Below are 25,050 nucleotides of genomic sequence, written 5' to 3'. Positions count from 1 at the left end.
ATGCCTGTGTCATGCTTTTTCCTGACTACAGGGCGCAGCAACAGAGGCAATAGGGCTCCTTCCTAGCTGTGAAACGACGCCTTGGGGAATTAGACATACACTACTCTCTGCAATTTTCTGCCTGGCTGCGAGTGGTGTTAAAAGGCACAGCACACTGGAATGCGCTGGCCTGGCCGGTGGCATCCGTTGTCGTGAGGCGGAACAGAGACAGGCAGCGAAAAGGGAGGTTGTTGCAAGTGCAGGAACAGAGGAGGGGGCTGCCCTGATCCATCGTTGGTGGCCCCTAACCTGAAACAGATAGTAACGGAAAGGAATGAAGCCCGAAAGTGGCACAGCAATACGTGATCTGACGCAATACTCAGAACAAGATGTCAAGTCAGCCATGTTCCAGGACGAAGAGGACGTTGTTCCTGACTGGTCCGGAGATCCAGGTTTTCTGGCCATGCCTGCTGTTACGCCGCAGACCTCAGACGATATCATATGACTGGATGCGAGAGGCTATATGGCTAACCAGTCACTCTGCAATCTCATTGAATGCGGTGGGATGTCCCCGCCATAACACAGATCAGTGCCTATGTCACACGGGTCATGGTTTAATTCTCATGTGGACACAGATACAGAACCCGAGAGGAGCGGCACTGTCACTCCACAATATGCCAACAATAACAATCAAACCTTATCAACATGAGCACTAAATCCTTTCAACTTCCTGAGTGGGAGTGGGAATTCATTTTGTACCCCAACAACACCGCTTCATATTTCGTAGGTATTGTCCCTACTCATACTGGCCCTGTCTTTTCATTTATTACAAAAACCGACCTTTGAATTAACAGTCACTGTGTTATACACAAATACCCTCCACTTCAACAGATATATAGAGAACACAAAATTGTGAAGAAAATGTTTGCAAAACGAACGTGCGCAACACCACAGGAGCTTACTGGTTAGTTATCACCAGTTATGCCCATGTTTTTCATCATCGGTCGCTATCTGGTTTGAAAAAGTATATGTACATGGTCCGAAGATGCTCGGTCACAGCCAAGAGCGCAGTCTCTGTAATTTGTCCAGGTCAGAAGCCATTCTGGGAGCGATCAAGGGTGCCATTACTGTTAAGGAACCCTGTTAAGATGTTATTCACGTGAGCCTCAGCGATCTTAGCTACCCAAGGTCTCATTTCAAACTAGCTTGCTTGGCCTTTCGGGCGCACGCTCGCTCTGCCCCGTTTTTCATCAACTCACTTATCTCTTCTCACGCCCCCAGCCGTACCCTCCGCTCTTCTTCACTTTCTCTCCTTCATGTTCCCCGCTTCCGCAAATCCCGCACCGGGGGCACCCGATTCTCTGTGCTGGCCCCCCAGATTTGGAACAATCTCCCTCTTTCCATTCGCTCTATCCCTATTTTTTCTCACTTTCGTAAAGCTCTTAAAACTTTTCTTTTCCTTCAGGCATTCCCCGGCTAATCTCCTTGGGTTTCCTCTGTAGATTCTGATGTGCTCCTCAGCGCCAGGAAGCCGCTTGGCCGCAGTGCGCTTTAGAAACTTCTTTTTCATTTCATTTCATTTCAAGGTAGAAGTGATATGGGGCGAACGTTTTCCAGCTTAGCTGAGTCCAGCGAAGGTTTTTTAAGTTTCGGAACCACCAAGTTCTACATCCAAATCTCAGGGACCACAGCAGTAGAGAAAGAGGAGTTGACAACCTGGCACAAAGGAGCCAGGAGTACAGATAGGGAGTCCCTGAACTAGGCGGGCTTCAGAGGATCGACCGTGGAGCCCGATTTAACTTTACCATACAGCCATGAGAGCTCTTCCAATGAGATGGGAGCGATAACCTCCAAAAGATGAAAGGGAGGAGGCCCGTGAGAAGCAGCAAGAAGGGGAGATAATGAAGGGAACGACCTATAAATAGTTTCTACTTTATTCGACAAAGAAGGTCGCCAGGTCTTCACAATGTTGCTCAGAGCTAATCATGGAAGCAGTGGAGTTTTTCCTACCTCTGAGATCCTTAAGTTTTTTTTAAATACACTTAGGCAGATTATGGCTAAGCTTGATCTCATTAGCAAAATAGGCTGCCCGGACAGAGTGTAAAGTCCTATAGTAGTTTTTAATTGCAGGCTGATAGCAAGCTTTAGCCCCAAGGTCATAGTCTTTTCTCCAGGTGTGCTTCAACTTTTTATAAGATTTACGAATAGTGGCTTGGGTTGGAATCAAAAGTACAGCCCTTAGACCATGTAGCAGAGATGAGTCAAGAGCTTAAAAAATCCGGTTGCAGAGTGAACTATAAGACGAATCAGGATCACTTTGCAATTGAGGAGAATGAGCAGAAAGAAGAGTATGAAAGTCCTCAAGCTTCAGTTTACGCCTGAGGCGTTTGAAAGTGGGCGTTTGTGAAGCTATATGCGGAGGCTCGCAAATCGGAAAAGACAAAGACACCAGATAGTGGTCCAACCAAAAAACAGGACAAGGTGTCTCAACCGAAGCAAAAGGGATGCTAGAAAAGACGGGGTCCAGTAAGTGACTGGCGCCTAAGACCAATTGCGTTAATTGGTAGGCCGCCAGGTCTGTGGGCAAATTGCTGACTTTATTGTCATGATGGAGGTCAAAATGTAAGTTAAGATCACCCAAAATACTAAAATTAGCTGCATTCATAGCCAGAGTGGTAGTAACATCAATGAGGACAAATTTAAACTCCTTAGCTGGCCCAGCAGGGGCGATAAACTAACAGCCCTGACATAGAATGAGAGCCAAAAGAGATGCTAAATCGGGCGCACTCGCATCCCTCCACCAATTCTTCTACAAAAGAGCAGGTGTAAAAGGACTTGAAAATAACCGCAATGCCACTCCCTCTAGACACCCTATTAAGGGTCAAAATACTAAAGCAAGGAAGGATATAAAGGAAGCGGAAGGCCCAGTTCTACCACCATATCATCACTGAGCCAAGTTTCAGTGAGTAAAAAGGCATCCGGGTATTCATCCTGAACCAGGTCATAAATGTCCAGATAATGTTTGGCCAAAGAGCGAACTTTAAGATAAAGGATTGTCATAGACAGCCTGAAGAGAGGGGTGAGGGTGGGGCGAGTGTGAGTTAAACCCACAGCCACGGCATCAAAAAGGCCCCTCCATGGGACCTAATGGAGAAGAACAGCAAAAGTCTACCAATGGATTAACAGCCATCAACTCAGTCCTAGAATAGGTGAATAATCCTGACAGGTCACTGGCAGCATGTCTAGCGTCTGGCGCAGACGGACTGTTCTTTGGCCGCCTTCGGCGCACTGCCGGCGCGTCCAGGCAGCCATCTGAACTAAATACCCGGGGGGCTGGAAGTGAGGAGAATGTGGGAGGAGTCGTGTCCCTCCGTTCGATCGGCACTGAAAGCCGTGACGGACCGGGGACAGCGTGGACAAACAAATCAAGTGAGCCACAAGTAGGTAAGTAAGTACAAAGAGCAAAGTTAAGAGCACAGTTTTTAAAAAAGATGCAGTAATATTTTTAAAAGAGCCAGGTAACAAGCCTCAAGCACGCGTTACTCACTGCTGCACGACCCGGGCAGCCGTCTGAACTTAATACCTGGGGCGCAGGAATTGAGGAGAATGTGGAAGGAGTCGTGTCCCTCTGTTCGATCGGCACTGAAAGCTGTGACAGACCGGGGACAGCGAGGACAGACAAATCAAGTGAGCATACCCCCCATGCATACCACAGCTTTGTCAAATGCACAGGCGCTGAATGCTTCGCTCGTTCACTGGTCCTTGGTAGATATATGGCGCACCCGTAACCCAGACATGCATATATGCTCCTTTATTCCACTGCATATGAGCTACATATCATACTAGACCACATGGTGGGTTCGCCTTCACTGCTACCCCTGATTGGTCAAATAGATTACTTAGGACACAAATACTCTGATCATAACTCGCAGTATTTGCAGCGCACATGGGACGCAGGCCCACCTGGCATCTCAAACCGGCAATGCTAGAAGATCCAGCATTCCAAGCATCCTTGGGGGCTGCAACACCGAAGTTTTTTGAGGTTAACGAAGTATCAGCAGGGAGTACATTACTGGACTGTGACGCATTCAAAGTCACTACCAAGGAAATCAGCATTAGGATCACATGGAACATTCGCAAACAACTGAGTGATGCTGTTAACGAGATTGAGCGTGAGGGTCTGCGCTATGAGATGGAAGAGGCTACACACCCGGGGAACACACAAGGGCTAGTTAAGGCACACAATGACCATGTTAAACTACTGGAAAGGCTCAGATACCTGAACTATGCAGCAGTCTCTGCGCACACACACACGCGACATCAGACAAGATGGGTAATTTGCTGGCATGGCTATTGTCCCAGGAACAGCCACATAATCCTATACACGCTTTGCACACAAGCTTAGGTTGCATGGTCTATACACAACATGAAATACATCCTGAAATGACATGCACTACACAGCGCTGTACGAATCCACTATTCAACATGATCAGGCACGCTTGGACGCCTTTCTAGGCTCGGTGACACTGCCATTGATCACGCCAGAACAACACAAAGCACTAATCTCACTGATACCTCTGGACAAGGTTCACAAGGCCATTGCAACACTACTGATGGGCAAAACCCCTGCACCGGAATAGTTACCTGCTGAATACTACAAGGCTTATGCTGCAACCTTGGCCCTACGGCTACACGCCCTACACACTTGCTGCCCTGGAAGAATCGTAAAGCGTACCTGGTCTCGTTACCGAAACCTGACAGGAACCCTACTAACCAGAGTTCATATAGGCCTCTGGCTCTATTGAACACTTACTATAAGATCTTGGCAAAAATCTTGTCTCATTGCCTAGCGCCTCTAAGTCCCAAAATGGATACATGCTGATCAAAACTTTTTTGTGCCAGCCGAAAAACTTCCCTTAACCGGAGGCAATTCTATTTTTTTAGAATAGCTGCATACTCAATAGGCCGTTGGCCTTACTCAGGATACCTGATTTAGACCTTGGAAAGGCGTTTGAATCCCTGGAATGCATATACTTATTTACTGTGCTACCACGCTATAGGCCCCTACATCTCCGCTCCAATCAGGGTGCGTAGGGGAACCAGGCCTGGGTGGCCGCTGTCCCCATTGCTCTGCTCATTGGCAATAGATCCACTAGCAGCAGCAATTAGGGCGAGAGGTGTAGATTGGGGCATCACAGTAGGGGATAGAGTGCCTACCATCTCACTGTACACAAACAAACTTTTACCTTTTAATATATATCAAAGATGTCAGAAACATCACACCCTCGCTAGCGCACACCTTAGGACATTTTGCCGCCCTGTCTGGACTGAGTAAATGCAGGGAAATCAAGTCTCTATCCTTTTGATCACAGCTACCTAGACCCGAAGTATGAACTCAACGAGTTCCACATTGAATGGTGAACTGACGTGTTCTGTCACTTAGGAATAATAATTTACTGTCAACCTGTGGACCTTCTGGAGGGCAATCTAGGGAGGTCATTGACAGCCATCGGATCCCACTCTCGGTCATGGGTCGGGTGGCACTAATGAGATCTTACTAATGAGATCTTACTAATGACATCTTACTAACATAAAATGGTGTTACCATGACTCCTATACTACTTTGTTAATGAACCCTTATTCATCTCACTATCCTTTTTTCGCTCCCTAGAGAGCACCATATGGGATTTCCGAGGGATGAAAACTTGCTGCAGAGTGGCCATAAAAGAATTATACTGACTGACCAATCTGGGAGGGCTGGTACTGCATAACAGGGAACAATACTATCTTTCTGCACAATTACAATGGTTAGCCCGATGGCTGGTAGGCTGCCACCTGCCTGACACAGCTACAACCTCCGTGACCTGATCCCTCAGCACATTAACTAATTTGTTCTATCCCTACGCTGAGGGAAAGCCGCCGGCACCAATGCTACTTAACACAGCATACCGCTGCTACCGCAGAAGTCTATTCATTACACGGCACATGAAACCATATGCACCCGCTTTGCCACTCCAGTGTACGCCTAGGGGCCGCATAGCAATCACAGCTGCTGATTTGAGGCAATGGGGTGAGGCAGATATCCATAACATAGGGGACCTATACAACAAAGGCATCTTAATACCATATGCCACACTGATTGTGGAAAATGGGCTGAACCCTGGCCAGTTTCTGTTGCACTGCTCACTACTAGCAGCTCTGGCTAAACAATGGGGTGATATGACCACTGAGCCCCCAACACATCTACCAATCCAGTATTTGCATGTTATGGGGTGAGGTGGAGATCTCACGAAATGGATGGCGACCTTCCTTAGATACCACAGTGCGATATCGCTGTTGCCCCATAGACAACGCTGGGAGGAGGACCAATACCGACCAGTCACAGACGCCTAGTTGGATGCTGCGCTATAGGGCCCTACATGCGTTCCCAGAAACGCTTGCTTCTGTTTAATACAGTATTATGTAATGCAAAGGACATACTTTACACCAGCTAGAATAAACAAATAATTTGCTCGCACTGTCGCCTGCCCGTGGTGTCGCCTGATAGATGCAGACTTGTTACACATGTGCAAGTGTTCGCATATCCAAGAATACTAGAAATCAGTAGTAGACAATCTGACCCACTGCATGGAGTGAATAATCCCTCTGGAATGGGAGGCCTGTATCCTTCCCCTCTATCGTAGAAGCAAACACCTCCTGCTTTATTTACCTGGGGCTGGTGGTGGCGAAGCGGCAGATCATGAAGAGATGGAAATCCTCTGAATCCCAACGGACGTTGGCCTGGCGATGGTCCCTACAAATATGAGGCTAAGGCGGAGAGTGTTGCATTGTGCCTAGATGACACACTAGGCCTTAGCAAGATAGTGATCGCGACAAACTGGGAGGCCATCCTGAACGATTTCCAGAACACACCTAATACAAATGGGGATGCACTACATCCTGATAACGTAGCCGACGGCGAAGCAGAGGACGCGTGTAGCCCCTAAATGAGATACGACTAGCAACCACTATAAGCGCGCACACTCAAATGACAATCCTTACGTGCCTCTTCATGCGCACTCCCCTGTTCCAGATGGTAAAAGGCGACGAGATCTATTCAGGTGGGGCTGAGAGTTGCTCCAGTTACTGCAAGCCTCTCCTGTTTTCTTTTTCTTTGCCCCATCTGTTACTACCCGCCTCCCAAGTTGGCAGATCAATTTACAGTTACTAAGTTATAAATACCTAGATAAGACACTACAAGAGACCAGATTTCCGTGTACAAATGTAGCGACATAGATATGAGACATGCAGAATTGCTGCATATGCGAGTGAGCCTCATATTTACATTAGCATACATATGCTTAGGCTACGCACTAGTAGACTACGTGAAAGATGTCCAGCGGAAGATACTGTAATAATATGCAGTATGTACTGTAAACGTCTACCTTGTTACTGTATAAATGAACAAAACTTTAAAAACTTAATGAAAAAGATTGAAACAAAAAGGTGAATGTGTAAATTACTTACTATGATCTTCTTTATTCCGATTTTTCTCCCTTATCCAAATAATTACTAATGGAGTTGAAGGCTTTACCTACAATTATCAAGTGTCCCTATCCAAGCTTCCTTCTGTATCTACAGATGCTAAATGCACTCCACCTCCTCCCACATAGCTACCACTCCTGCCACTCCCACTGTGAGTTATTTATGTAAGCCTATAGACAGATCATAGGTGAAAGGGCAAGGGGAGGGGCAAAAGAGGAACGTGTATACTGGGACGAGTAAGAAAATGAGAGCAATGAATATTACTGCTTAGTTATTCACACATTACATCATCTCATTCATAGTTACATTCCTTACTAATTGAAGATATACCAAAGCTGTATATCTTCATCACGATTTGCAAAATTAGGCAGGAGTGCTGTTACAAAGGTATTTTACTATGTAGCCTCCTGAAGAACAAAAGATGACATTGGACTAGTATACAAAAAATACCTCTTGACACCGTTTTTGCAAGAATATTTGAAGCCAACATTGACCCATTACCTTGGGTTAATTCCAGTTGGTAATGAAAAATGAACATAAAATAGAAACACCTGACCAGCACATAATGCGCATGAAGCAGCAATTCAGGTTGAATGAGTCTGAATAGGATCTTGGAAAACCTTTCCCTTTTTCTAGTATGCCAAAGAGTTTACAATCTTTATCCAGTGGCTCAAAGTTAGTTTAAGAGATTTGCAACCCCCCCCTTTGCGATAACAAAATGAATAAACAGGCAGGCCATTTCTGTTCGACTGATAAATTACATTATGTGTATTTGTATAGCACACAAGGAGGATATCCTGGGACTGAATATGTGTACAAACATCTTTATTGCCTTAACCGTATCTAATCGATGTAACATTAAATCTGATTTTAAGACTTCTAAGTTGATTCCCAAATGGATTACTTTAGTGAGAGAGACCATGAAGAGGTAGCCAAGTCTTGTCCTTTCAACCTCCCTGCTGATAGACTCAGATGATGGTAGGTGGCTAACGGAAGTAGAGGTTGACGTAAAGGGAAAGGGACTAGAGACCGGATCCATTCCTTTGCTACTGTCATGAGATGCTGCAGGAAAACTCAAGGCTTCTTGGTCAATGTGGGAAAACAAGACCCACTTCTTGCCCACTCTCTGAATCTTTACTAAGACTTGGAGAATGAACATTGTAGGATCTGCTTTCATGGTGACCCCCACTTTTTGCTGGTGTCATTATGTTTTTCTAACTAGTCTGACTGGGATCCTACTAACCAGACTCTGTGCTTCCTCCCTAAATTGACATGGTGAGTTCTTGGGTATACGTCCGGATTGTCTACTGGTGTACCCAGATAAGTCCCCAGTATATGTTACTAAGTTACCCAGGGCATAGGTGCACCAGGGGTCTCCCATGGGCTGAAGCATGTAATATGCCAACTTCTGAGAGACCACTCAAATTGTGACCACAGGTCTGGCATTCAGCCTGTGTAAGCTGGTGCTAGCACCAATTACGATAGATCTACTTTTTTCTTATATCTGAGGTCACTGCTCTTAAAACCTACAAGTCACCCCAAAGGCAGGTGTTTCAATCCTGAATGCAGGGTGCTCGGTTCTAAGTGTCAGGGTGCCCTGCATGAATTGGGCATCCCTAGAACCTTCGGAGTCTATTCTCCCGGGTTGTAAGTGCATCAGTCATTATAACATATGGAGTGGCCATGCGTCATTATTCCATCCCGCTGTGGAGGACTTAACTGGTGGCAACAATAGGGGTTCTTGGCCCCCAAGGATACTCAGCAGCCATGGGGACTTTATACCACAAACAGTAGTTCTCAAGGAGACGTGTTTGCAGAATGGTTGAGAAAGCGTGCAGATCTTATGCTGCGGGGGACTTACAGGTGGTAATAGGAGGAGCTCTTGGCCCCTAACTATTCTCAGCATCCAAGGGAAATTAATTTGAGGTGGTGATTATCCACCCACTCACGGAACTCTGCGGAATTTGGTGGAGTTTTTCAGTAACTTTGCGGAATTCCACCCAGGCCTAGCAGAACAACAGAAAAACAAAGGTCCACAACACGCTGAAAGAGGCAAAATAAAGGTCATAAGTGAACAGAAAAAAAGTCAGAAAATGAGCAGAACCCAGGCACCCACTCACAGAACAACTCAGACACACACACACTCTCTCACATCCCCACAGAGACATTCATACACTCACTCTCTCTCAAAGGTTATGGGTTACAATTAGGAAATAACTTTTACTAAAAAAGAAGGAAAATCACTGGAAAAAAACAAAGGTTTCAGGGACGTTATAGTTAGGAAATGAAATTATAAAAGCACCTTAGAAATTCACTGGGAAAAAACAAAGGTTACTGAGATATTATAGTTAGGAAATAGAATTTAAAAAAATTAAACATTCAATGAAAAAAACAAAGGTTACAGGGGCTTTATAGTTAGTCTCAGATTTCACTTGTACAAAACCATAGGAATTCAGCAGTTAGTTACCTGAGCTAACTTAAGCTTACACCCCCACAATGCACTGATTATGACCTCATACATCACTCATGACATGTGATCCCACCATCCACAGGAGCACTCATAGCTCATGTACCTTCTCATACACCCACACAACCACTCACATAACAATTTACAAACCCATACAAATATGCACCCACTCACTCATGCATAGAGCCACACACACACACTCGTACAGGTATTTACACAACCAGTCACTAACCCATACAGATACTTGCTTACCCACTAACTTACTCATACAGATGTTAGCACTTGTACTCAATCACCTACTCAATCACCTAAACAGTCACTAAGAGAATCACGTAGTCTCCGATCGAGCCTCTCTCACACTCACTTACCCATACAAGGACTCACACACCCACTCACTAACCTTTACACCCACTTACACACCCATACAGCCGCCTATGTACCCTCACGCTCACCCATACAGACACGCATGCACCTGCTCATTCACCCATACAGCCACTCATGCACCCTCTCATTGACCATTTAAAGCCACTTATACACCCACTCGCTCGACCATACACTCACTCACTCATACAGCCATTGACACAGCCACTCACTCACCCATACAAAAACTCTCACAACCACTCACACATCTATACAGTCTCTCACATACCCACACCCTCATCCATACACCACTTACGTTCCCACTCACACAGCCACTTAGTCACCCATACAGCCACACACACATGGAGTTACACAGACACTCACGTAATCTGTTTTAAAATAGAATCCCTCAGTAGTACGCAAAGTAAACTAATTTAAACTTTTGTGATACCTTAGCATATATGTTTAACAATCAGAAACTTTTAGAAAGCACTCCCAGTCACTGGATGATGTTGTTAGCGATCTCATCAGTGATGCCATTTGACATGTCATAAGTGATGTCCATGTCATATGTGATGTAATGTGTGAGTTTAAAAGCAGTGCATTGAGGGGGCGTAAGTCATAGTTAGCTCAGGTAACGATAACTGCTTAATTTCTATGGTTTTGTACGGTTGAAATTTGAACCTAACTATAAAGTCCCTGTAACCTTTTGATTTTTCTGTGAATTTCCAAGGTTTTTTAAATTCTATTTCCTAACTGGCGACCCAGTAACCTTTGTTTTTTTTAAAAGAATTTCTAAGCTTTTATAAATTCTACTTTCTAACTAATAATAACTCAAAGACTTTGGGGGGTTAACCACCCACTAAGGATATAAACGTGAAGTATATTGATGAATAACTTTTGCTGTGTATAGCACTCCCGAGCTTGTAATGGCATACAACCCTCCACAGTCTGGTTCTTTTGTGCCAGACAAACAGTATGTTGGTGTCTATTATCTTCCTTTATTCTATACATTCATTCTTTACGTCATACAGATTGGGTCTGGAGTCAAGAAGAACCGCAAAACATGGGCCCCTGGACTTTTGTAGCACCAAGGTTCGAAAAGCAGTTGGCACTGAAGGTATGTTTTTCACTTGTAATACCCTTTACCAACGTAGAGAAAGCCTATACCTTTAAAGTTAAAACATGTAATATCATGTCATCACTGTCTGTTTAATTATAGTTTCTGTTATCAATCTTTGTGTCATCAATATATAATGCTTTTTTCTGCTTCTCTAATATAATCTGACTGCAGTCAATTAAAATAAGGTAATCACTTGTCATCACTTAGCCGTGCCCCCTTATAAGGTTTAATTTCTTATGACTAATTAGTTTGTTTGTCGTCTTAATACATGCTATTTTCACATTCATATTGTACATTATGGCCTGTTCTCTAACTATACCCATTATGCTAATTAAAGAGCCATGTCCTGTGAGGCAGAAAAGTTCTCTGTTCTCACTGGACCAGCATTCACTCAACTGCTACCAAACTGCCTCATTGCTCTTGTGGTTGCCATTAGTGGATAATCAATCAAAGAGAGAGGATGGGACTAGGAGAAATTTAAGGCCCAGCACCCATCCTCCCATCCATAAGTATGCATGCAAAGGAGGGTAGCTGTTCCTATAGGAAAGAGAACAAGGTGTAGTTGGAATGTATTGTGAAGAGGGGAATCTTCCTTGTCGGAAGATGGAGGCATCACACACCCAAGTGGGTGCCATTTTTCATCATAAGGCTTTGCTCCTCGTGGGGCCGGCGCTGCAATGCCCCAGGTGCGCCGCGAGAGGGCTGTTTGTCAGAGGTCTTCTCTTTTTGCCGTATTGATGGGTGAGGGTGTGTGGAAGTAGGGTAGTTTATCTAGTGAGATGTGATTTGAAAATCTGCCTAAGGGGTACCATTTGGTTTTAATAAGAGGGTCCCCTTGGTAGGGTTAAAAATGAAAAGGTGATAATGGGAACCCTTTTTCCAACTTCCAGAATATGTAAATATGTGAGAACTGACACCATTCCAAATGATGTATACTTCAGATTGGACTCTGGCTGCAGTGAAGTCTCTGGGACTGCTCTCTTGGAAAAAGGGTTCCCATTATCAGTATCAGCTCAACACCCAAATGCAGCAATAAACAGAAAGAGGACCAGTCAACCTTCTGCAAAGGTCTTTCCGCAGTGGGACAATGTGTTTTGCCGTATTATTGTTATTGCACCCTGTTAAAGCCTGCAGACGTCTTTTGTTACATGAACTCACATAGAGGAGTTTTTAGGCAAGACATTGTGTTAATTACCCTTTGGCCATACCTTAGAGGTCCACGATTTGCTCTGTAATAATTCTTGCTAGAATCTCTTCCAAAGTTTTGACAGGTTTTGGCCCTGATTACGATGTGGGGCGGACCTGCATCCACTTTACACCATTGCTGGAAACTAACCACCCGACCATGGGTCGGTGGTTCCGCATTCTCAATTAAGATGTGATCGCACATAGTGCATTCGGAAACTTCCATTTTTCAATGGGAGCTTGTGCAGCGGGCTGAAAACGCCCACAGCACAAGCTCCTTTTGAAAATTGAAAGGTTATAAACTTTCTGCACTGTGTGGCAGGTGCTGTGAGGTCTCTGCCACACTGTGCAGGGATGTTTGGGGGGGGCACCATGGGTGCCCCCCCAGGCACACATGCAGTGGGCCAGGGAATATGAGGGCAATGCTAGAGGCCCCCAAAGTCAGTTTCCGTCAACCAATCCCATGTCGGAAAGGCCAACATGGATTGGCTTTTGAAAATCGACGGTGGAAATGCCATCCTAATGGGATTATGGTGCCTTTCCGACTGAACTGGGTCAAATTCCCTAGCCATTTTAAACTCCTACCGCCATCATCCTAATGCGGTGGTCGGATTTTAAATTGACCATATGGGGCAGAAAACTTTCCGCCAGACATCATAATGAGTGTTCCTACTGCACAACAGATCTCATCCATCCTAGGATCAATAGCATCCTTTATTTTTCTAGCGCCTCATGCAATGATTCAGATGAGGCCTCTACTACAATGACTAGAGGACTGGAGGAAGCAGGTCCCTGGCAGCTGGGAAAAAAGTTGGCAATCACAGTCAGCAATCCAATCAGTTCCATGGTAGCACCAGTCAGAAAATGCACTTAAAGGAATCCAGTCCATCTGGCATGTCCAATTTAAACACTAGTTACAGATGCTTCTCTTCAGGGATGGGGTGCTCCCATGGGTCATTTAAAGACTTGATGGACTTGGCCAGAAAAGAAGAAGACCTGTCATATAACCCTTCTGGATCTAAGAGCAGTCCATCTGGTTCTGAAATTATTTCTTCATTCGTTCACAATAAGCTCCCTTGTTCAGACGAACAATACAACAATGATATATTACCTGTACAAGCAGGGAAAGAATCATTGTAGAGCCCTGTTCCTCGAATCACAAGCTATCTGGAAATTGCTAATAACAAGAAACCTAAGCGTCGCAGCTGTTTACTGAATACACAATTCAAAATATAGAATACTCATTAGTTCTATATTTCTAGAAAATCACTACTAGGTTCACAAAGAAATAATATTTCAAGAGTTTCTCACAGATGCAAGAAACAAAATTTGCCCAGATTATTCCTTCTGATTTTACCAACCAAAGTTCGAAATGGAATGCACTTTTGATAGATGGGTCAAAGAAATTTCTGTACACATTTCCTCTAATTTCACTAATACCAAGTGTTCTGATCAAGCTGGTCTTGGAAGGTTACATTCCAAGACCAGTATGATAATGATAACACCTGAATGGACCGACAGTGGTGTTCAATGCCTTTCTACAGCTATGCAAATGACTATACAGGTTACTGCCTTGTAGACAAGATCTCCTGTATAAATATGGGGGCCGGGTACTACATCCTAACTTTTCATCATATATCTTAGGGGCCTGACTCCTAAATTCCTGCATTACGGACATCCAAATCTACTGCAGGACTCTATGAACATTCTGCGAGAAGCCAAACATCCTTCCAGCAGGTAACCTTATGCCTTCAAAAGGAAAAGGTTCTGTGTTTAGTGCATTCAAAATAACCATAGTCCCTACACATGTCGGGAAGAAGTGGTGATTCCTTATTTACGTTATATAGAGAAGTTTGGTGTACAAATATCTTCCCTTAAAGTATACCATGCTGCAGTAACTTCCTATAGGAAATCTCTGTCACAAACCTCTTTCTCTGGAATGCCTATGGTCAAGGATTTCTTTAAGGAAATTGAAGAAAGTGTTCCCTCCCACTAAATCATCTTCTGCTCCATAGGAACATATAATACTTTACAAATTGCGGGACCTTCTTTTGAACCCATTAACAAATCCTCATTATGACCTACTACTAACTGTAGAGCTAGTGAAATACATGCCTTATGCGCTAACGAACCATGTACGGTGTTCTAGAGCAATAGAGTAGTAAAGCGAACCAACCGCATTTATCTTAGTACAGTGATTTCATTTCAGATTTTCATGTTAACCAGACAATTTCCTTCCCTACTTTTTTTTACCAAATCTTTAGACTCCTGTAGAGAGAACTTTTCATATGATGGATGTATTAAAACGTTACTTAGAGTAAATGAAAGAGATAAAATCAAATCATCTGTTCCTAAATTATGGTTTTCTGATGACAGGTTTCCCTAAAACAAAACAATCCCTATCTAGATGGATAGTATCTTTTATATCATTATCTTTTTAACCAGCTGGAGGGCCTCTGCCTGGTAGACTTAAAGCACATTATACAAGAGACAGAGTTGAAAAAGTAGCCTTTTTGTGGAATGTTCCCATTTCATAGAACTGTAAAGCCACCACCTGGAGAGTTGTACACACATTAACTGGACACTACTGTCTGGATCTGGACTCCAGGCAGATACTCAAGAAGGGCAAGCTTCCCTGAGGAACTCTTTCAGCTGATGGATGAAACTGTTTTCTCTCTTGTCCTCCTCTGTTGTGGGATGGGTGTGCTATTCTATTCAGTGCTTATGACAACTAATGAGGATCACCTGGAATAGAAAGCTTACTTTCCTGTAAGCCTAGTTCTATTCCAGGGGAATCCTCATCTTAGTCATAAGCAAACCTCCCTTCTTATTACTCATAAAAAAATGAGACCTAACTGTCACCTGTGGGGCACAATGGGATCTAGTGAGGCCCTTAAAGGCACAGTGCCAGTTGTGTACTTGTTGCATTGCAGCCTATTTGCTAAAATTTCCTTCAATAACTTTCCTTTTTAAAAAAATGGTTTTTGAAAGAATTTCTGTGGTCATTTTGATCTTTTAGTGACTGTTTTATTGAAGTGGCTGCTTTATAAAATAGAAAAGTATACGATATTCTGTAGTTTTAGTATTTTAGCCTTTTAGAGGATATATATTAATACCCAGTGGCATTCGCCATTGGATAGTTATAGTTAAGAAAATGTTTCAATAGGACAATAGGAAAAGATTTTTTGCTTTCCTTGTAACTTTGGTTACAAGGAAAACAATCTTTGATGAATCTTCTAAATCTTTGGGAAAAAAGTACCATCTATCTTAGCTCCTTCCTGGAATGTTTTCGGATCATCTGTCAAGTGGGGGCAGAGAGAAATGTCCCAAAATTTGTTTTCCCCATTAATTTTTCCATAGGGAAATTAAAGAACAATAGGGCAAACACAGCTGAACCGAAATACACCAAATTTGGCACAAAGCTAGCTCTTGGTCCAGAAAGGGTCGTTTTTTGGGATTTGGTGTAAATCTGTTCAGTATTTCTTTGAGAAATTAAGCCTAAAAAATATATTTTTTTCTCTGCTGATCGATTTCAACGATGTGGCGGGAGCCATCGTACAAATCTGAACTCTGTCCCCAGCCCTGGGGATAAAGATAATAAAATATATAATGGGGCAGGGTAGGGTTACCCTGCCTCCACCTAGGCCTGGAGGGTGGTCCCAGAGGGACACCCCAGGGCCAAAAACATATATATTTTTTTATTTTACTGCTAACTTACAGTGGATACACAAATCTGTACTAATTTTTTTTAAAGTGCCGACTCCTGAGCAAAACAAAAAACACCCCGGGGTGGGCCAGGGTCAGGGGAGCAGCATATTTCATTATTTAGGGCAGAGGGGTACATGCCCACCTCCCATAGCCTGTAGGAGGCCCCGGGAACCCCATCCTCCTTGGCCGACACTAAATGAAAGGGGAAAGGGACACATGGCCCCTCCCCCTGAGGCTCCTGGGCCCCATGGACAATTTTATTTTGAAGGGGAGGGGAGCACGTAGCCTCCCTTCCTAAGAGTCAAAAGGCCTTAAGGATCGGTTGCCTGGGTTGCTATTTTAAATGTAGGAGTGGTCATGCAGCCCCCTACCCTAGCCTCGAAAGGCCCCCAGGGACCTCATCTCCCGGGGCAGGATCCATTGTTTGGTCCGTGGCTTCACCTGGTGGGGCTGCAAAAACAGGACCACACATTTATTTCCAGCCCCACTCTTGCAAGCAGGGAAACCGGGATTGCTCCACCTAGACAAAAAATCCAGCTTCAGCAGCAACCAGGATAGGTGCATACATGGTGGTCCTGGGGCAGCTCCCAATGTTGTTAAGTGTGAATACTCAGAGTAGGCACCAACATTAGGCTCCGAGGATGGAGGCTCCGGGGGATCCGGTCCCCGGATATGTAAAGCCTCAGGGCAGGAGGGCCTCATGTCCCACTCCCCTTTATATATACTTCGGGATTGGGGATGTGTCCCCCGGAATTAGCGCTGGAAGGTGGGGAGTGCAAACCGACCTCCCCACTAAATAAAAATAAAGAAAGAAAAATAAAGAAAGAAAAATAAAGAAGGTAGACTACCCCCAGCACACAGGATCAGTGCTTTCAGAGGAGCTGTGGGGCCACAGGGGCCCTGAGGCTCCCCTGGTGGCCTCCAACAAAAATAAAAGGATCTGTGTGTCCCAGGTGGGTACACGACACCCAAAATAAAAACATATGAATAATAAATGAGTGGCAGAGGCCTCTCATTTATTTGTCACTGCTCGTTGAAGGAGCGTCCCTTAAGATCTTTAAACTTTTTGTTTGAGCTTGGTGAGGTCCAAGAAGGGCAGGAGCACCATCAAGCATTTTTTATGTTGTTGGGGGGCTACAGGGCATACACAAGTTCCCCAGTGGAAAAAAACAGTAATTTTCCTGGATTATTAAATCTATAACCTCAGGAGAACATACTATATTTTTTAAAGCACTCTTTAGCTGGAGCTCTATACTGTTCAACTAGAGTACAGAGCTCCCTTGTGGTAGGTTCTATGGGTGCACTTTGCAGCTTGAAAAATGGTTAAAAAAATAAAACATTTAAATTAATTAATTACATTTTTTATGACAATCACTTTAATTAAATATTGTACTGTGTGAATTATTGAAATATACATTTCATTGTAAATATTCGTAATTTTTAACAAAGTGTGCTTTATAAATGTGAACCCAATAGCCCCACTTTTTTATATTTTGGTGTTCTTATTCTGTGATAAAGTCAGTAAAGTCAAACCCCCCCACACGCCCCAGGGACCACCACCCCGGGGCTTTTAAATTTTGGGAGGGGGGCCGGGCAGCCCCCCTCCTGGAGCCTTTTGGTGGCCCTGGGGACCGCCACCCCCCAGGGTTGGCTCCTGCAGTGTACCAGGGTGCCTACCCCCCAGACACTGTAGTTTGCTATGGTAGGGCGGGAGCCTCGCGGCTCCCGCCCTACCATAGCAAACTGCTTTGGTTTTGTGGAAGAGAGAGCAGGAAACCTGCTCTCTCTTCCAAAAACCAAAGACTATTGCTTTTCTAGATGGGGAGCAGTGTAGTGTAGTTCCTATTTTCCCAATAGGCTCTGCGCATTGGAATAACATAAACAGCAGTGTAGACGTAGGACTGAGGTCATCTCGGTCTCTACTGACTATGTTAGACTTAATTTAGGTTTGCCAGCTAGCTCAGAGGTCACTAGAAACTTTCTCGAATGAATAGGGAGGGGTTAACTTCCCTGATTTAGACCAGAAGGGATTCAGCTTCTGACAACCGCATAAACATGACAACTTTGCTCCCTCAGATAAAAGAGTGTATCTCTAGAGTCGTGTGAAAACAATAGATGGCCATTTCACTCAGTCAATCGTGCATGCTTAATTTCCCAGAGTGCAGAGAAATAGAGAGACGGGCGTTTTCAATAAAAGGTGTTATTTTATTGAACAGTTTTCTTTCTCATGCAAGAAAAATGAATTGCCACAATTGCAATACTTATCATAAAGTAAAGTGCGTACAGTAAAATTAGTATTATGAAATAATACTGTAAAAGCATTGATACGGTTTCTTAGCCTATGATACTTTAAAATGGATAAAATATATACATTCATAAAAACATTGACTAAAGAACTCAACTGGTGTTTCTAGATACGCCTACCTCGGTGTACCTGACCTAAGCCTAATACGTGGGAAGGAGTAAGTGAGTTTGCAGTTTTTAAGTTAAGTTAAGTTTTACCAAGTTTCGGAATCAAGAATTCTCTCTAAGTTTTTAATCAGCTCCGTACCTTAGTTCTAGAATGAAGGAGGTCTTGTATCTCGCTTCTCAGGACTCGATCTCCCAGCAACCCGCGAGGGTGACTTGGGAACACCAGAGCTGGATTTTCTCTGCGTGGCAGCTTCTCCAGCGCGTCAAAGGGGAGGGGCGGCTTCCTCTGGCTCTCGCATCAGCTGGGCTCCGGATAAGTAGATAACCGCTCTGCTCCACACCACTGTGTGTTTGTTTAAGGCAACGTTGGTATGTTTATACCTGAAAGGTGCCGGGTTTGACGTAAGGTTGGACATAAGACGTCACTAAGAACTAACAGTTCTTTCTGGACTCCAGGAGTTCATGTGCAAATCAAAACAACAGCAGGGGGGGATTCCCGGGCTGCTGGAGGCTTGGTTTGTTTAAAGAACGCGGTGTACTTTCTAGGTGTCTATGGGAGTAGCCTTGCTGTGCTTTGGACTGCATGGGCTATTACTAAATATGGATATGATTATTATGCCTTTATAAGGATACTATTTATTATAACCACATAAGGCCATAAATCGGGAATATCAAATTAGGGTCCTAGATAGAAACACAACACCCACTCCACGTATTAATGTCCATCATTACTAAAAAACTAAGCAATATTAAAACATATAGCGATGCATGTGTGTTTTCCAACCCACCCCAAAATACATAATTGCATTTGAAGTGGTGTATGGTCTATACACGAAAATGGGTACTGTACGCTTTTCAAGCAGGGTTATCATTCAGTTAAATGCATATATATAACAGCTGAATGAATTGCGAAAATTACACATGAATGGCTCTGTATACAGAAAAGAAGGTCGAGACCATTTCATCACATATTTATACGATATTGTGCTAGAGGCTGAGGTAAATATTGTCTCTAAAAATAGAAGCTCTCTTCTCTAAGAATAGTTCTACTTTAAGCAGAGTACCATATGCCAAAAAATGGTAAATATTTTTGAAGTGAAAGAAAAATAATTTTGCTTCCAGGGGAAGGGAGAAAAAAAAATAGTCCCAAATGTTTTTAGTAGCATTGTTTAACCAAACTGAAGGCCGAATTCAGAGTTCAGGGAACGCTGTGTGATCATTGTTTTTAATTGTTATTCTCGTTGTTAGGAGACAACATCATATCAGAAAGACTCGCAAAAAATTGTTCTACAACATCAGGTGAAAGTTCGACCAAGTTTGAAAACACCGCAACGGTGCAATTCTCTGCGTGATTGCGATCATTGATGTTTGGATCAGCAATGCTCAAAGAAGGTTGTACCTGTTTGGTGCTGCTTTCCTCTCGTACTTCACCGCCACCTACTCGTAATGGTGAAGTCTCAACGAATGCCGTCATCAGAATAGGTAGCCGCTGGGGACAACACGTTGCATGAGTCGTTACAGGACAAAGCAAAGCGTCGATATTCATTGGTACTGCTGATGGTAGTGTAAGACAAACGTCCAACACGCATTCTTCTCCGCATAGCAGACATCGAAGCACAGGTAAGATGCAATCTTGCCAGATAGGTATGAATGAAAGAAACCAGGTTGTACTCAGATCTCTTAGCCGGGCCAATCCGAGGACCTTAGTGATACGGTCTCGGTATTGTATTGCTAGGATCGTTTCTTCCATCGTTGCTGGAGTCTTGTCTGTGGATTGGCTTGCCATATCGGAGCAGAAGGAACAAAAATAAAATTCCTGCCACGAGTACCAAGATTAAGGGTAGGCCGCCAAAGACAGAATGGACACAATTCAGCAAAAAATGCCCAGAATTGTTTCAAACGGTGCTAACAGTCCCGAAAAAATTGTCTTAAATACATGTGCGATGCCACTGGTATCAGACATGTTTAAAATTTGGCTTAACATTTCTACGAAATGTACGGGGCAATTTGTTGATAAAAGGGTATGTATCTCTGATGTTGTCCTTGCAACTTGCAGATCATACGTTTCTTTGGACGACGTCAGAGGCACAGTAGTCTGTAAAAGAATAGACTTCATTCTGCGTAAAGTATCAATTTGAATAGAAGAGATATTCATATGAGGCCATATTGCCTCCTCCATGTCTCGATTGCTGTTTGGATACAATACTTGCATACAGTAAACGACCCTGGAAGTTACGGTAACGAGATAACATTCTCCTGGCACCATTCCACAACAGCTGTGGTCATTTATTAAAACGTAGCTTTGGTGGGAGAGTTTTCTGAAGAATGGCTCTATCTGTTTTGCAGGAGTGCCTTGCAGGTGACATGAAAGCTTATTTGAAGACCCTTCGCAAGCTCCATGCAAGTTAATACCTTTACACAGAAGTGTACCGCCTAGTTATTTTTTACAAATATTGCCACTAAGGAATACCTCCTTTTTGCCTTCACTATAACATTTGTGTGTGTAAGGTAAATCCCAGGTTGATTTGATGTATCCTTTACCCAACCTTTCATACTGGCCTGCTGGTATATATTCTTGGCAATTTTTAAACTGGAAAGTTGTTATCGGAATTGTAATTGTTCCTTGTATTATCCATTCAATGACAGGTCTCTCTGACATTGTAAATGGTAATCTCTCAAGTTTTTCAATGCTCAGAATTGTATAATCTGCTCCTTTTTGTGCCAAACTGATTTGTTTATCAGTAAGGTTAAAGATAGAAAATAATGACGTTACGTTGATTAGACGCCATGGCACGTAGCCTGAACGTAGGTTTTGCAACGTCCAGCCAAGCTGTACAATAGAACGCAATTGGGACTGACCATGTTGTAACATTAGCAAGTCTTGCTCTATTATATCAAAGGACAGATGCCACAATACTGTCCAGTGAATATATTCTGGAAGACAGTCGTTAACCTATTGTCCACAACAGAAAGTGATTTTTCCAAATTTATACGATCAATTTCTCGTATTTTTTCCGCTGTTTCAATTTGCATTACTTTCCAGGCTTCGTTGTATGCAGCATATATACCGGCCGCTATGAAACGTTTTTGACGCGGTTTGCGAGGTCCCATTATGAAATCTCGCAAGTCAGCACCTTCTTTAAGTAAAGTCAAGTGTTGCTTAATTTCAGCCAGTGTGGATTTCTGTAGCCACCCAAGGCATAATTACCCTACACTGTATGTTGTAACTATCCCTGGATGGTGTCTCTGGGAATATTTTGGGTCTGGCCTGGTCATTTCTAACCCCTGTTTTTTGTTCAGGAATCTATCTTGACAGTTGTTTGTGTCTGTGGGCCAGATCAACCATTTTTTCCAATCAGGATGTGTTCTGTTTTGGTGAAAAATATGGGATACGTCTATTTCCGCATCTGTAGTGCTATTGCTATCAGGTATGGGCCTTGGAATAGACGGTTTGTTCAAGTCTTTTATCTTCGCTAGGCCAAAACAGGTAGTTTGTTGAATGGTATCATTCAGGAACATAATTTGTTCTGGGATCATGCAGGCTCTAAATAATGATTCTACACCTTGTTCCTGCAAATCTTTTGTACCCCAGATGGTTTTTGTTTCAATGTTGTTTTTGCAGAACTCAAAACCAAATGTAGACATTTTGTCATAAAGTTTTTCAGAATAAATCAGTTTAGTATTTGTCAACATTGTTTTCATTCCTGTCTTATTTAACATTTTAAAATAAAACGTATCTGGATCACTGTTGTTAAACCCTGAGAAGTATGGAAATTTCTCAAAAAATGTCTTTGAACTTCTTTTTGGTGGAGTTGGACAATGTTCCCATTGATTATAAGTAAAAACATTTCTAGGTTGTGCTGATTTATGCAAATAGTGATGACCATAGTGATTGTAACAGTATAACTCTTCATAATTTGATGAACCCTGTAAATAATCATGTTCTGTGAATTTAGCTGACATTACAAAATCTGACATCATGTTATTAATATTTTCAAAGTCCCAATCATCTGAAAAAGAACTTGGTATCACAAAGTCACTTAAGGAAACCTTAAACTGGTGTGGATACTTCAAGAGCTCAACCGGGCCATAAATATCAGAGTCAGTTCTGTCCCATGTTATACCACCAGGTATTGGATTGGCTGTGATGTTTACTGATGATAGTTTTCTTTTCTCGATGTGAGAGGATCTGTGAGACTTTAAGACCAAGTTGATGTTCTGACTTGCTGTGTCCATTGTACTATATTTTCCATCAATGAATCTACCCAGGCACAAAACCATGATGAGCCAAAGCAGGAGAAAAAGTACACCTAACACAGTCCAAAATTCAATCCATGGTGAAATCAGATATGTTTCTGTTGGTGTACAAGCTTGGTCATTTTTTCTTTAAAAGTTTTTGTTGCTGGCTTGTCTCCATATTCACTTGGATCTTCGGAAAAGTCATCAAAGTTGATAAAATAGCCAGATGCAGTTCTGTCAATTGGTGGGATTGCTTCCGGATTTCCATTGATCTTTGCATTTTCTTTTGTTACGTTTGTGCATTCTGATGCTACAACATTGTAGATTGGTGTATCATCATGAATTGTTGCAATTTGGCTTTCAAGAGGCACAAGTTCCATGGCTTTATTGCATAGTCCTGTTTTATTTACTGTTGGTTTATCGAATGTGGTTAGTCTTTCTGTTTGGACCTCTTGGATTGTAGCAAAGTGTGGTCTTCTGCTATTTCTTGGTAGTCCACTGGGCCTGCTATTTATTATCGGCCACATGATTGTGGTTTCAACAGGTCGATGGAAACAATTCTGTTTTCCTTTTTACCAGCAAGTGGCGGTAGTACTACTGATCTTGTTCCGCTGACAGCTAAGACAGGTACTGCTTTTCTGTAAGAAGGCCCAAATTCCTTCTTTACCGCGATCTTTTCTCTGACCAGATCCCCAATCTTTGGAATCCAGACAGGTCTTGCTGGGACAGGTGGTTCTTCAGTGGTTGTTGGCTTAATCTTTCTGTTACTTAGACTTTTTCTTGTTTCATTCAAGTCCTGTAAAACAGCCAAACGATCTTTGATATCAAAGGTTTTTTCTTCGACCACTGAAGTTTGACGATCCAGATCCTGGCTAGTCATTCTAGTTCCAAACAAAAGTTCATACGGACTGAAACCTTTTAGAGAATTTCTTGGCATGTTATTAAGACTACGTTGGACACTTATTAAATGTTTGACCCACCCATCACGCAAACCTAATACCCTCGCCGTTATAGATTGCTTTATGTCACGATTTTTTCTTTCCACTACCTTATTTCCCTCAGGATGGAAGGGAGAAGAGTACCGCAATGCAATGCCCATGCTGGTCATGGCCTCTTTGTAAGCTCGAGAGCTAAACGCAGGACCCTGATCAGAATGTAGCATGCCAATTGCGTATGTGCCGATAAAGACTCACAAATCTTTTATAACAGTTCTGGCGTCAGCCGAGTGCTGGTGGTCTACATTTTAAAGTTATTTTGTCTTAATAATTATGGGGACGCTTTTCTCTGGTTGGATTTCTGCACTATAGATAGCCTGATGCTCTCTAAAAAAGATGTTCTGGAAATAGTCTGGTCCGGTTCACAACTGCGATCTCTGTTGCAGTCTGGACAATCCATTGCAAATTTGTAGATTTGCAAGCTCATCCCCGGCCACCAGTATTCTGATTGTAATTCTATTAGAGATTTTAAGATCTGTTGGTGCCTCGGACCCAGTCCCATGTGTGCGCTTTCAATCAAGAAAACTCTCCGGTTCGTGTTTGGAATTACTCTATCCCCCACTCCAGGGATTTGAGCAAAAGGAACGGAGTTTGCATCAATTATGTATGTATTATTGAGTGGATAGTTGAGAGGTAATGCTGCATAATCGCCTTTTAATGAGGCTTTTACTGCCAGCATGGTTTCCCCATCTATGTGTTTTTCTGAACGCTTTTTAGTGGCTACGGAAGCCGGTTGAACCGCTTCCGCTGTGGCTTTGTTAGCCCATGAATTTCCCGCAACGTGAACGCCATCACGTTGATGATTCAGTGCGTGTATCATGTGAGTCTTCTGTAGTTCTTTCTCTAAAAGAACTACTTGTTTTCAAAGCGTTTTATACTTTATTGTGGCACCTGTGTCGTCTTTGTAACCGTTTTTACTCCATGTCTGCATGTCACTGTTGTATGATTTGACGCAGAAATGCGAATCGCACACTATCAGTGTGGGGAATTCACGATCGGCATTTTCAAGCTCCATCTTTAAGGATCTTATTTCAGCTCACTGGGCTGAACAGTTTCTG

General features: G+C 43.1%; 1 protein-coding gene across 1 annotated transcript in view; it reads left to right on the top strand.

The window, feature by feature from the left end:
* The window catches only part of DHTKD1 (dehydrogenase E1 and transketolase domain containing 1), a 1,474,452-nt gene that overhangs the window by 1,383,268 nt on the left and 66,134 nt on the right, over window positions 1-25,050 (top strand). Inside the window, exon 16 of the mRNA XM_086919908.1 lies at window positions 11,365-11,450. Coding sequence (XP_086776034.1) covers window positions 11,365-11,450 — 86 coding nt within the window. The remainder of the gene's footprint in view (window positions 1-11,364; window positions 11,451-25,050) is intronic.

The sequence above is a fragment of the Lissotriton vulgaris genome, chromosome 1_1, assembly GCF_964263255.1.
Source record: "Lissotriton vulgaris chromosome 1_1, aLisVul1.2, whole genome shotgun sequence".
Lineage (NCBI taxonomy): Eukaryota > Metazoa > Chordata > Amphibia > Caudata > Salamandridae > Lissotriton > Lissotriton vulgaris.
The sequence above is the reverse complement of the archived record's forward strand: the minus strand, read 5'-3'. Positions and strand labels throughout refer to the sequence as shown.